Genomic DNA, 14,888 nt, shown 5'->3' with positions numbered 1-14,888 from the left:
ATGGTGGGCTGTATTTCTTGGAACAGGAGTCCACACAGACAAGGAGGTAAATCAGTTGAATGACACTGAGGACAGAGACACATATTTCCAGAAACTCATCACGTCTACAGCTGGTCTGAGATCTGCTTATTTAGCCTTTGAGAGTGCAGAGCCAGAAATAGAACATATGAAGGATCTTTCTGTGGAAAACAGTTTGGGTAATGTTGTCTAATTACTTTAGTATAATTGTGTTCTGCTTGCTAGCCTTCCTATGCGATTTTGTCTTATTTGCATTTTGGAAATGTCCGTTTCATAAGCAAGACCTCTTACTGGTCATTCCTGTTATGTATGTTAAATCAAGACAAAACTGTCATTGTCCATGTTTCATCACACCCTAAACATCAATGGATAGGATCATACATACCACTTTCTTTTGTTTTACAGATACATTTTTAAAAAGTAGCATTGCATTTGTAGTCTACCACTTTCAATTTGATTCCCCTCAATAAAATGAAAAGCAATCCTGTTTGCAGTTAGCCACAAACTACATAAACACAGAAAACCTGTAGAAGAATGTGGTCGAGGATAATACTAAACTTAAACAGTGTGGTCTTAACTATATCACTCAGAACTGGCCATTTTTAGAAGTGGCAGCATCAGACTGTGGGGTTACTTTTCTTTGACTGATACGTTGAAGTTGGATGAACCAAATACAGGACTTTCCTGGAAGAAAATCAATTTATGGTGAAAATAGCTTCATTCAGGTAAAATCCTACCTACTTCTTAAACAATAAAGTTGTCCGTTTCTGTAGAAGGTTTACCTGTTACTTGTTTTTTTAGTTAAAAAAAACACCATGATGTGTCTGAAATGTTTTCTGTGATTACCAGCTGGATGCTCCTCTCTGCGTTTCTGTTTCACAGTGTTGCCTCCAGCTCTGCTTGGTTCTGGTAAAGTCCTCCCCTAGGAGCCGTTTTGTTTTGCTTTCAGATGCCTGACTGGCAGCCTAAATGCATCTGCAGAGGCCTGCGAGGAGACGAACAGCAGGACAACGTTGTGAGCGGAAAACAAACAGTATTGATTTTGCTGGACTCAGTAGTGGGATCAATCATTATGACATTTACTGGGAGCTCAGTGAAACCTGGACTTTGGCTTTAGGTTTCTGTTTGTGTCTGAAATCTGAAATTATTCATGTCATGTTGCAGCGCTGAGATAATAGCATTGATGGAACCGTTTGTTGGAAGGGTAACCAGATGCATCAGCCTTCTGGGTGCAAAGTTAATTATGGAAGAAATGACATATAACTGTTAATGAGGAAATATTTGTTATTGTCAAAACACAGAAAATGACAAACTATGATACTTTTGTTTGTTTTTATAGCATGTAGCAGATGTTGTTTTGAAGTCTAAAACAGAAATATTACTCTATTTGCCTAAAGCTCCAAAAAGCTAGAGACCAGCTGGAAATCAAAATGAAGCAATTAGGTTTCAATAAAGAAGAAAGGTAAAGATACACAGCTGTCACTAGATAATCCATCCATCCATTGTCTATTCTCACTTGTCCTCGAGGGTCATGGGGGGAGTGAGCCATCATCCGCCATCTCAGAGTAAGAGGTAAAATACACCTTGGACATATCGCCAGTTCAGCACGTTATAACACAGAAACAAACATTCATGAACTCATTAAGAACTTATTAAGAATAACTTGCTACGATTGTATTTGTGCTTTAATGCTGGGTTTGTCTGAAGATAATTCCAACTTCTTAGTGGGAAGACTGAGATGGGAATGATTATCCATACCTAAACATTGCAATTTTTTAAAAAGTAAAAACTTCATATTTCAATCTCATGATTCACATAAAAATACTTTCAAAACAAGATGCTACATAATTTTTCAGTCCAGAATTTTAAAATAGTTGCTATGTATCCTCATGATGTATTTAATAACATTTTAATGATGTCTATTTCAAAGAGGCAAGTCAATATTTCAAATTCTTTAAGATGTTTGACAGAGCAGACCATCTCTCTATTTGGCAGGAACAGGATTACCCAGCAGACCCCACCCTGCTGCCTTCACCTCATCATGACCTGCCCAGTCACCCACAGACTGCCCTTCTGAACACAATCCTCACTGGATTTCCCTCACCAGCACTGACCTAGCAGGAACTCCAAATACAAAGCTTAAAACAAGATTCTCAGAACAGAAACTCTCTCTGGTACCTGCAGCAAAGAAATACAATTCAAAGAAAGATGAAGATTCACCTGGCAGTTTTTCAGATTTCTTTTGGGTAACAAGAAATCTACATGCATTTAATGACAGTACAAATAATTGTCATGCTTCTTCCTTCCTCAAGCACTTCATGACTGAATTTGATAATAATCTGATCTGCATGCAGAAACTACTTGGTATCATTACTCGTCATCAGCAGCTTACATGTTCAAGATTTAAAGGTCACATAAGATATCTCTATGGTAATCAGACATTGTGGTATTGCAGTACAACACTCCAGGACGTGTGCCTGATGTTAATATTAACTATTATACGTCAACATATTAAAATAAAATACGAGCCTGGAGTGGTATGTAATTGCCAATCAGTGACTCATGATGCTGGAAAACAATTAAATAACTAATAAGGTGAAGATAAAAAAAAACTTAAAATCCCAAAATGAATAAAACAAACAAACAAATAAATAAAAAAAACATTCAGAAGGCAAAGCTTTTGATGTGCATATACAAGAAAAACAAACTGCAACATCTATTGATACCTTTTTGAAAAACTGATGATTAAATTATTAAAGCCAAACTTCATGTCAATGGAAACTGAGTTTTCATAGAATCTGGGAGAGAAAATAACTGGCAGGTGCAGCAGTATACTACAATCGCCTTGCAAAGCAAAATTTTCTAAAGATGCCAAGCTGGAAAAACATTAGCAATGACCTTAAAGAAACATGTTGTGTCACACAAATAAGGGATTAATTGTCTATTGTCTATTTCCAAACTATTTCAAGTGCATCCATGTATGTTAGATCTCTTTTCTCTGTCCTCTGGGGTAACTTTTAATATCTCTACCTCAGTTTTTACAAAACAAAAACTAAATTGGAGTCAATAATTTTAGCTTATTTTTTTATGTGAACCACAGTAAGATGTGAGGGAGTTTGGATTTAATAATAGTGGTTGTATATATAATATAGTGGTAAAGCATAGAAAAAAAAATTCTTACTGACAAAGCTGAATATTGAAACAAATTTTTTATTGTTCTATCTCTGAGGATCTGTGGTTTGCTTTGCAAAATGAAAAAATGAACATTGGACCCACATCAGTTAAATTACTTTTTGCTTTGCAACTAATGCAATAGTTTAGCTGCTGTTGTCTATTGAAGATCCTCGTATCACCTTTTGTCCTCATAGTCCCCAACACACACAAACACAAACAACCATCTGTACAAATATTCATATATTCACACACATTGTAGCATCGTACAAAGGCACACGATTGCTGCTATAAATAGTTATCACTGTGCTTGTCTTCATAAGATATTTCTTGCAGTCAGCTCCTGTTATTTTGCAGCTTCTGTCTCACTTTTACCTCCCCAGTTTATTTTCTCCTCTCCTCTCCTCCAGCTCCTTCTCAACCTGACTTCTCCTCCCTCAGTCAGAATACAAATAACCCTCTCTCCTCCTCTTTCGCATCTCTTTCTGTCCATCTCAATATTTTTTACTCCTACAACAGCTCTTGTTCCCCATAAATTTTCTCTGCTTGAATTCTTGCTCCTCATCTTCAGGCATGACTCATAGACTTTACCCCTCCTCTCCCTCATCCTTACATCTCTGCTCTCTCCTGGGCGTCTGCTTAGATTTCACCTCTTCTTGCTCTTTCTGTTTCTTCCTCTCTTTCTTATTCTTCTTTAGGCTCTTCTATTCTTTTTTTCCCATCGTCATCATCAAAAACCTCCCATGTGTTTTTTTTCCCCCTTTCCAACTATTTGAAATTGTTACATCTGAGTCAACAGTTTTGCTTTGAGCTGAGTAATGGAGTGGATATGGAAATATAAAATCTTTTTTTTTCATTGTCCCTCTGCATCTGCAGTACGTTGTCATGGTGATATCCCTTTAAATGTCAAATTAAAGTACGTTTTTTCCTGCAATGTTGAATTTCAGATGCATCTTTAGTGTCGTCATATTATTTAAGGTCATATCAGATGAGTAAAGAAGTTCAACCTGCATCAAGACCTCTTCGGTTTTATATTAGCTCCAAAGCCTGGGGCTAAAAGCATAGTGACTCATTCTGTCTTGGGCATTTTTAGTCCATTGTCTGACAGTCACCTGCTCTCTTAAACAGGTACAGAAAGCATAAATGCACTCAAGAGGTAAGAGTGGACAATTTTTGGTTCTAATAAGATCCTACACACATTTAACATGTAGGTAAATGTGTGTAGGATCGATTAGTAATGCAGAGATATTTAAATAGAACTTCTGGGTATTAAAGACCTTTAAGTCAGAGGTCATTTTCTGAAATAGATGTGTTAAAAGCAACCTAAAAAATTTATGTTTTACAGTAGAAGCATTCTTTTTCGTATCACTGTATTTTGTTAGTCTTCTAAAAGACTAGCTGATTACATGAATCATTTTGCAATTTATATTTCAAATGGATCCTGCAGAAGTAGAGTTTATTGATGTTTGATGCCAGAAAATAATAGTCAAAAAGCCTTTGTTGTGTCTGTCTCTAACTGTGCACTCTACTCTGTAATGCACACTAGCAATAATAGGCTTCGCATGAATGTGAGTAGCCCACAATGCGCACTAATGCATCCTTATATCCGATCAAAAGCTGGCTTTTGAACAGTGTTCTCATAATTACCTGGGAAGGCTCAGGGCTCTTTAGCCTGGAGGATGGTCTGGCCATGGTTTCCACAGTTTCAAAGTATTTCTTTTTTTTACTGTCAGGCAGGATTTGAGAAGAGTTTGAATGCAGGTAAGGCAGCAATTACTCCTGATCCTAATTCTGTAATATAAGTGGTTGCAGATGACAGTTTTTGAGACTATTGCAGGCAAAATAATTTCTAATGTATTCCTTCCTGTTGGGTTGATTGGAACAAATAGACTGAAGCAATTTTTATATTTTTATAGGTGTTATTTTTCTTATGAATGCATTTTACTAATTATTTATCTGATTATTAATATTCATTGTAAATAATGATTTTATTTAGTTCTTTGAAAAGCAAAGTTTTATGCAGTCACATTGTTTGGATTCATGGATAATTTACTGTTAAATGAAAGCAACTGATCTACGCTAGGAATGGATGTGATTATCTCAGCCATCAGGATGACCTGGAAAGGAAAACTAAAGCACCATATGGCTGATATTTCACAAAGCCTCCTCCGCTTCTTTATTAACCATAGCAATACAATGAGACACTAACAAAACGAAGTAAAGCTGATGAACATGATTCCTACTGTCTAAATGAATTGTAACAGAAAGTTTCCCTGAACCTATACAGTTTAAACTCTGACCTGTGAATGTTGAGATCTGTAATTTAATTAGTAGCTGTTGGTTTGATTTTTTTGTCTCCATTCTCTGACGTCAAGGACAGAAAATCTGTCAAGCACCTCACTGTGCTGGTACGAGTCTGACAACAGAGGAAGGATGACACATTGCTGGACTGTGAGAATCATAATGGCAGGTCTGGTTGGTAAGCCACAGTGAAAAGGGAAAAAATAGTCACAAAGATTTCTTTTTTAACAATGCTTTTTCTACTACATTCTGATTGGAAATATGAGTAATTAATACAAATTCCCTTCTTTCTGACCAATTCTTCACAGCTTATTTGCATTCCTTGTAAAAAGGTGTCTATCGGTGCAGTAGGGTAAACTTGTACTGTATAAAAAAAGATTTGACACAAAGGTTTACTTCTCTAAGAGAAGAAAACCTGATATTTGGTTTGGGAAATCTGTTTAGAGATGCTCACCTAAACCTGTCCATATCAGGAGTCAAAGCAATAATTATACATTTTAAGATCACTTGAACTGTGACAACCGAGACTGGATGATAACTCGCTGTTATCTTCCCACCACATGCACTGAACTGAATGGTAAAGGATCTAAACATCTCCAGCCTTTTGATTAGAGGTATTGCAAGAAAAGAAATGATGCCGTTAGCCTGTTTTTCCTTCCAAAGTCTCTGGGAACCTTAACATTTCATTATATCCTTGGGTCTCTCCCAGAAATCTGACAATTATTTGTTGCTAGAACTTTCAAACTATAAAATAAATCAACAAAATAACATTCGAAACATCTTCTATGTTCCAACCTTGTGAATTAATATAGCTGAAGCAAATTGTTGCCCTCTTAAAAGAAGGTTATGCAAGTTATTAACACCAGGGGGAGGCAATAAGTGTAGCACTCTTAAACAATTATTTCTTTAATATGAATTTGTTTAATTGTGCTTGAATTATATTTTCTCATTTGGGCATTGCTTGATTAAGATGTCTTATTTTTTAAATTATAGATATTAAGAATTCTTAACAACTTTGATGATCTGAAGAAAACCTACCATCTAATTTAGACCAAAGCAGTTTTGTTATTCAACGAACATGTGATGTTTTAAAGGTGGAAAACAGAAGAAAATAAAATTTTAAGCATTTTGTTCCTGGATTAAAATTCATTCTAAGAGCTTGTGCAATACGGCTGCAGCTCATTTGTGTGAATTTATTGAGTGTGAAGTCAAGAGGTGTGCTTCTGCTCCCCGTCTGAAATGGAGATCCAAGTTAATAGAATCGGGAGCAGCAGCCGTCTCTCCTCGCCAGATCCCGGCAGCTGAATCAGTGTGTTTTCATTTTGTGTTAGATGAAGAGGGGAAACTGGGGAGGCAGAGAGGAGGTGAAAGCAGGGGTGTTTGAAGGAGAACAGCTTGTTAGAGAAAGAGAGAAAGGAATAAGTGGAAAGCTCAGCTGCAGATTTGAGCAGACTACAGCATCATACATATTACATGCATCAGATATTGCTCACATCAACACTTGCTCACTGTTACTCGAGTGGAATAAAACTTCCAGATCCCTCAGGGATGATAAATATAAATCCGGAGAGTAAATGCATGGAGCTGTAGGAACCATGCTGACGTGTTTAACATGAGTGGATTTAAATCAGCAGATGAATCCATAAAAACCATACAGTTCAAGGACTTTAGTGGAACAGAGTCTGCAGTAAAACATGAACTGTCTTCTACTATTCTTTATCTGAGTTGGCCAGCCGGCTGCATTTATGTGTGTTGTGCAGCTCGAGAAGAGGAGGGGAAAGAAAAAGAAAAAAAAGGAGAGATTAGTTAATGCAAGTGAGCCTTGATGTCAGCAAAGTTTAAAAAAGGTACATTTTCTCCTAATGCAAGCTTAATTTGGCAGGTGCTGCAGATTTCAGTGTAATGATTGCAACATTGTTGAAGAAAATCCATCTTTAATGCTGCCTGTGATCAGTCACAAGTGCCTGCACACTTCTTGTTCAATATAAACCAGAGGTCATTGGGTTTATTCAGTTGACATTGGGCTTAAAACATATAGGAGGGCTGATTTTATCCACTGGTACATGCACACTAAAGAAAACTACTAGTTCTGATTTATTGATGTTTACAAAAAGTTTAATAGGTAGAAGAATTACACATATTCTCTGGCATTTGCAAACTATTTCAGATTAGAACAGTTTGACAGATAAACAGATTCTGAATAATTTGGGTTGTTAGATGTTCATCCCTACCACTTAAAGCAAAGTTTGATTGTTTTCAAAACAACTTGGTTTAAAGTGTTTTTAGTAATATATATATAACTATTCTGGTCGCTCTGCATGTCTTCACTAATATTCCCCTGAATTTTATTGTTGGTGTTTTGGTCTTAAATCCATGCAATGTCCTCACATAAGGGTAAAATGTTTTACTACTACTGCTTATATTACAAGTAAACACTTTTTTCCTCCTAATTCCTGTCACTTTTTGACAAAAACATGCAAACAAAAGGGTAAATTGACTTTCTCAAAACATCTTTGATGTTTGATGCTTTCTGTGATCTGTGCGTGTAAACTTTTTTTTTGTTGAGTTTCTATTTTTGTATTTATTAACAATGACAGAGAACAAAACACCACAACAATATATAATCTACACATGGCATGTTGTTGAAAAGGTGTCAAACTATATTTTAAAGAAGATTTGAGTTATTTTACTGAAATCTGTGGCCGGTAGCTTTAATTGTGCTGGTGCTGGCTTTAAAAAACACAGATGAAGCAGTTCATGTTTCTTTTGTTTTCTATCCTGGGCCTATTCAACCCAGCATAGGCTGCCTTGACAACAAATAGTCAAGGCCGCTGGACAGCAGCACAGGATGAGGCTAGCTCATAGACCTCTTTGACAGTCAGCGATTTTGACATATCGTGGAAGCAGAGGCCCAGGTCATCACAAGACAGACTCTGGTCTTTCCACAATGAAACATCTGAGCTGAATGGACACCATATTTATTCTGCTTTAATTTTTTTTGTTTGTTTTTAAATCACATTGAAAACAGCAATTTGCATTCTTGAACCTTTGAACTCATATCTTCTGTGAAAGCAGCGATTCAATTCAATCCTAATATGAGCTGCAATAATGAGAAAATTATTTGTAGGAGGGAGTGCATTAACTCTGAAACTTTAATCTCAGATGAGGTTTAAGACACAACTTAAGCTGCATGCTGCAGACCAAGTTTAATTACAATATCATCATTTGAGATGGACGAACTAGAGTTTCTTTTTTTAAAAAAAATATATTAGTTAACTGGACCAGAAAGAAGCATTATTTCTGTTTTCTACCAGAAAAATTTGAAGGACTTTGTATGAAAATCAGGAAGTGATCTTAAGCTAACAAACACACATTATGTTATGGAGTAAGATAATGAGCCAAAGCACATCAATAATTCCTCCTCCTCATGACTCAAGAAACAAAATTATGAGGTCCTGTCAAAAAAAAAAAAAAATCTAAAATTAAATTTAGATGCTCTGATTTGCTCATAAATAGGTAGTTCATGCTTGAAAACTCCTTCACATCGATTTAAAAGACTCCTTGTCATTTCTCACAGTTGCCTGATGACAGTCGGTGATGAAATCAGTTATTAGGTTTGGGGGCAAATATTTTCACATGGGCCTGAATGTGTTTGACAGCTTTTGCCCAATTATGCATCTCTCTTCTCATTAAAGAAAAAGTTGTCAAATTTGATCAAACTAATTTGATAGTTTGATTTGGAACATGTAAGCATGACCAAAAACCTAAACCATAAATATTTAATGAGGGGCGAATAATTGTTCACAACTTTGCATATGGGACAGCTGACATTGGATGTGTGGAGGAGTCTTGGGTCAGTACAGGGAACTGGGGATTTCCCTGCTCTCTTTGGACTCTTGTATTGCTTTTGCATAAATCAAGGTGGAACTTGATTTATGCAAAGTTACATCTGGATTTTATTATAATTAATGAATTCACTTTCGGTGTGGGGACCCATGTTTTTGTTGTTGTTGTTTTTTTGCTGAAGTTACCTGAATTTTTGACAATGTGTTCATGCACATAAACCGTGTTTGTGCAAACGTGCCATGGCGGGAGACAGGAGACCGGGGTGTGCGTGTGTGTGTGTGACGACGGTGTACGGGGAGGAAGAGAAGGAGAGAGAGGGAGCGACGCGGATGACACGCACACACTCTCCCTGTTTCTCACATACGGAGGAGAGAAGGACAGAGAGGGAGGCAAGAGTGGAGAGACGCGGAGCAGAGGGGAAAGCGCACGGAGAGATCAGCGGAGAAATGCCCGCTGGACGGATGGATTTTATTCTCCCTGAGCTGAACGAGCCTTTGTAAGACAACATGGGCTGCATTGGATCCCGGACGATCAGTAAGGACACGCCACTTTCGGTTCTGCCATGTGGATGGATGGATGGATGGATGGATGGATGCGCTGAGAGAATGAAAAGGCAGAGGAATTCATTGTTAAAGAAGTGAAATACACGTTCATTATATCCCTAGAGTTGGTTTGCAGTGAGTTGTTGCTACAGAAGAGGGTTTTTTCTGCGTTCTTTGAGGAGCAGTGAATTTATAGATAGTTTACTGTAGGAATCACTGTAGCGTTGTGTGTGTTTTGGGGTGTTTGTGAGGAGGGGAGAGGCTGGACAGACAGGCGGCAGGGATGTGAGCGGAATAAGACACCGCTTGACGTTTTTCCTCTCCACATGGATGACACCGGACATGCGGCCAACGCGCGCGCTTCTCTGTGACAGACAAGGAGAAAGAGGGAGGGATGGAGAGAGACCTCCGCCTTGACACGCCGCTAAGGTCATTCCATGCTGGGTGTCTGAGAAAATTCCTCCTCCTTCCTCCCCTTCCTGTCTCCTCCTTTCATCTTCCACTCGTTCTCACCCCTTCTTTCCTTCCAGTCCTTCCTCCCTCCTTTCTCTCTACTGTGCGTCATGCAGCGACGTAATATATCGAAGATACAGGGTGCAGGCTCCCCACAGACACACACACACCTACACACACACGCACACACACCTACTCCGGGTTACAAGAGGGAGGCTCGGTGATTGACTCTAACAGGATGACTCAGAACCTGGCTGGGTAAACTCAGGTGTGAGCCTTAAACGCTCTGCGCATGTAGGTCAATTCTGCAAAGTCAAAGGTGGAAACTGCTCACACGCTATTCTCTGCTACTGATCGAAGATCCGAGCTTTATACATTAACTTTATGGAACCGCGGTTCATCTTCGCTGGGAAACATGGCAAACTGTACGTTTTTTTGACTTGGTTGTGTCTTTAGGTTGAGTTCTTGAGTCTTTTGAGTCACTGGTGGTTTCAGCTTTTGAGTCACTGGTGGTTTCAGCTGCACGCAGCTGTTGAGGCTTGAATGTAGATTACTTGCACCTGAAACTTTCAATAAAATCAATTCAACTCACTTTACATATAGATTGCCACCTATAGCACAGTGTTTCCCGGTCAGTGGTTCCATTTTCTTGTAAATGATTATTTGATACCTTTCTAAAGCAAGCTTCAATGTGCACATCACTGGTGACATGAGGTGCCTTATTAAAGTCCTTTTGCATTTGAATGTTTTCAGTCAAATTTTTCTTTAGCCTGGTAAAAACCAGTTTCTTGTTCTACAGTTAGCTTTATACTTTTGTAACAGCACTGACCCAAACACACACAAAGCAAACGTAGTAGTGTTTGTGATCATTTCTCTCTCTCTTTCTCCCTTTCTTTCTCTTTCTCTCTCTCTCTCTTGAGGCCAAGGAAGTTGATGTTTGCTATTAAATAAAGTAGCCCATGTTACCTCTTCATGCACTTAAAAGCTCATTGATAAAATGTTACATGATCAGAAACTTCATGCAAGCTTTGGGAGAGTACAATCTTCACCATGCAAGGCTCTGGACGTTTTGCAGACATAAAATCTCCAGGGTTTGTAGATTGTATCCTGCAGACTTTCCCTACTTTCATATTTGCTCTGCTAAGCTGTTGGAGTCTTGGACACTCATCAAGATCAAAGTGTGGAGAGAGTTTCTCCTGCCAGGCTTTAAGCCATGTGCTTTCATATGAGGCATAGCTGGAAGGTACATTTGTGGCAAATGTTAATGTTGGAAAAAGGAAATAAATGATTAATTGCTCTCTCAGTTATGGACTGTTTTCACCATCTGACTTTTTAAAACTCAGATAGAAAACCTTGGGACAGCAGTGTGCTTTCAAGGTTCTTTACCACACATCTACTTCTGCATAAAGAATTTTTAGGCCTCCAGACATAACATTTTGAATGTTGTAATAATGTATGTCATTATGAATAAATCTGGCTGAAAAGCATACTGTCATGGCCAAACTGTATAATAGCTTCACTATGAAGCAGCGTCTGCAATCTCAAGGAAATTAAAAGCTTTAAAACACTTATTGAGTATACCTATTGAAAAATATGTCACTTTTGTTTTTAGAATCATATCCATTTGGAGTCTAAGGTGCGGTTTTGAACCAAGAAGATGTCAGCCAGTTCTTCTGATCCTATCCATATAGACGTTTGTACCACTGACTTTGTGTATCACTAAATGAAGTACAGTATGCATTGGAACACAAACTGCTCCTGACAGTTTAGGGGCTAAAATCTGTGGAGAGAGCTAAAGATAAAGTGATAGGAAGGAGGTTTTCAGATCTCAAAGACTTAGAGCTCATTTTAAAAGATCAGTTTTCAAAAATACTACTGAAAACATCTAAAAAGCTTTATAGGTAATATAAAAACATTAGTTGACTGAGTGTCCTTGCTTGGACAAAGCCTGAACATCAAAAATTCTGAAGAAAAATGAAGTGTTCACATGTTTCAATTGTAAAATTTGTCCTTACAAAATTTAAACTTACGATTTTGAGACGTTTTCACAACAAACACTGACTTCAAACTGCTGTCAAAGTAGAGTGTGGTCGCCCCTTCAAATGTGTGCATTGTCAGTTTCCATTATGTGGAGCATGCAGCTGGAGTGTCCTGTCTTCACATGCTCATATATTCAGACACACACATTGTAGCAGTGGACGATCAGCCCCCACCCAAAGCCTGCCTGTTAATGCACCATCAAAGCCTCATCAGGTCCTTTATGATAACAAATGCAAGCAGCTGGAGGATTTCAGTAAATAAAAGGAAGGACAATGTGACCTTTGGTTGTCATTGAGCTGGCTGGATGGAGGATGTTGAGGATGGGGGAGGTGTGTTAGTGGTGACTGCTGTGGAATGACACAGAGGGCTTTTTGGGGATAGAGGGTTGAGGTGTGAAGTGTCAAATACATGCTGGTGTTTCTTTTTTCCTTTTTTAGTTTCTAGTTTTATAAGTGGGTTTCCTCATCTCCTCTGGCTCTCTCTCTATCTCTCCCCTGCTCTCTTCTCCCTATTTGCAGTGTTATGAGTAGATGAAATTAAACTATATAAAAAATGTGCTCAATATTTTCTTTTTTTCATGTTTGAAAATTAAACTGAATGAGCAAAGAGAATGCGCTATTACAGGTGACTTCATAGATTACATTTGTTACATTATCTACCTGCCCAGAGATCTAACTGGAAGTTTTTAGTTTTTCATCAAAATTTTTGTTCCTATGTGTAAAATGAAAGGATTTGTTACTTTCCTGCACTGAGGGTACAAAACCTACTTTTACTGTACATTGGAAGAAATGTTTTAACTCTAGTGATTGAACTCATCATCAGATATGTAAGTAATAAGTTGATTAAATAAGTTATTAGGTAAAGCATTTGATTTTTCTTTCAAACTGTTTGGAAACTGAGAAGAAAAGGTTACCTTGAACATAGCATAAGAAGTTATCTAAAATAAAAATGTAACAGATAGCTGCTGGAGGTAATTTTGATGTTTTGCATTGTTGTACTTTTCTTATTTTGATTGTTTCATATCCAGATAGTTGTCTGCCAAAACTATGCACAGTTATACTGCTCTGAGCTAGAGTTTTCATGATTGTCAATGTGTGAATTGGTTTGTATAAATTGAAGCTGGTAAACATTGGTATTGCCTACCAATGTGTGTGTCTGACGGAAACAAAAGCTTTTTACACGGATCACACATTTTTAAATGAATGGTAAAAGTCTGCATTTGTCCCTGTCTCTTTATGTGCGTATGATCTATATTGGATTCAGGTTAAAGTCAGAAACCACTCCAAAAAGAAAAAGAAAGAAGTCAGAAGGCATTCCAGTTGATTTAAAAAAAAAATGGAACATGAAATGTCACACTTCAAAATTATAATTGAACACACTGTTGTACAGATACCAGATTTCAAGAAATGACGTAAGGCATCATACTCTTGTTGTTTGAATGATATATTCACATGCAGGAAGGTTTTACTGGGGAACAAAAAAATTCTACTGGAAAGTTTTTCTACCTTGTGCCAGCAACTTAAAAACATATCAATTTAGTGTGATTAAAGCTTTTATCATCAGTATTTTTTGTTGCAAATATCTGATGTTGAGATATTACCAAAATTTAATGTCTTGTTGGTCCAAAGTGACCAAACAGACATTAAAAATTTATTTAAAAGAATGTTCTGTATCTTCTATGGTTCATTTGAGATATTCAGAAAAAAATTGCAATGCATCACATATTGCATAAAATATTTACAGATGATTATTAAACTTATAATGAGAAGCTGTTGTTTTGATACTCAAAACAGCAGCCATTTTGAAGAATGGAGACTCGGAATTTCTCATTGAGCACCATCACCCTCAACAAAGCTGAAGACAGGAGACTGTCTTCAGTCTTCAGTTACCTTCTTATGCTCAAATACCACAATATGGAAAAAGCCACAGATAGCATATTGAATAGAAGAAGAGATGTTGCAAGCCTCAGCAGTAACCAGCATGACAAAGCTTGTTAAAACAGTCCAAGTGACTAGACACCAACCCTTTCCTCCAGCTTACTGCCTGCAGAATAGCTCCTGCTGTGTTTCTTCTGAGCCACATCTATTCTAATATTATCCCTGAGAGCAAGCGTCTGCTGCTAAAAATAGATCAGGGGTAAAAGAGGGAGGTCACTGAGAGATGGAGGGAGAAACATTACAGTAAATACTGGTCAACAGTTGACCCGACATTATTTATGTCACTTTCACTTCCCAGCCTCGCTTTGTCATGCGTCTCTTCCTCCTGGTACTCTGCAGAGAAGAATACAAGCGATTAGAAAAGCAAAGCCAATTGTGCTCTATCGCAGTCTTTCCTGTTCCAGGTCTTTCCATTATCTCGGCAATGCTGCAGTATCATTGTGGTTTGGTATTTCGGTACTCTATTGTTTCCCTCAGCTGTGTTTCCCGCAGAGTGCCATTTAACTGAACTATCACTGCCTCTTATTACACTCGATTATCTTCCAGTTACAGTAAAACTGTCTAGCAGTCATCACTCAGA

At 37.7% G+C, this 14,888-nt stretch overlaps 1 protein-coding gene across 9 annotated transcripts in view; it reads left to right on the top strand.

The window, feature by feature from the left end:
• The first annotated feature begins 4,910 nt into the window (after positions 1 to 4,910).
• The window catches only part of LOC129375778 (uncharacterized), a 44,554-nt gene continuing 34,576 nt past the window's right edge, over positions 4,911 to 14,888 (top strand). For 6 of the 9 annotated variants that reach the window (XM_055055043.1, XM_055055040.1, XM_055055045.1 and 3 more), the window contains exon 1: positions 9,671 to 9,870. In XM_055055043.1, coding sequence (XP_054911018.1) covers positions 9,843 to 9,870 — 28 coding nt within the window. In that variant the 5' untranslated portion in view covers positions 9,671 to 9,842. Of the gene's footprint in view, positions 4,951 to 9,661; positions 9,871 to 14,888 lie in introns of those variants that run through there. The other 3 variants (XM_055055047.1, XR_008607670.1, XM_055055046.1) reach the window with 3 other exon arrangements.

Source organism: Poeciliopsis prolifica, unplaced genomic scaffold (genome assembly GCF_027474105.1).
Source record: "Poeciliopsis prolifica strain line A6 unplaced genomic scaffold, Auburn_PproV2 SCAFFOLD041, whole genome shotgun sequence".
In the NCBI taxonomy this organism is placed as follows: domain Eukaryota; kingdom Metazoa; phylum Chordata; class Actinopteri; order Cyprinodontiformes; family Poeciliidae; genus Poeciliopsis; species Poeciliopsis prolifica.
Note: the sequence above shows the minus strand (reverse complement) of the source record. Positions and strands in the feature narration are given on the sequence as shown.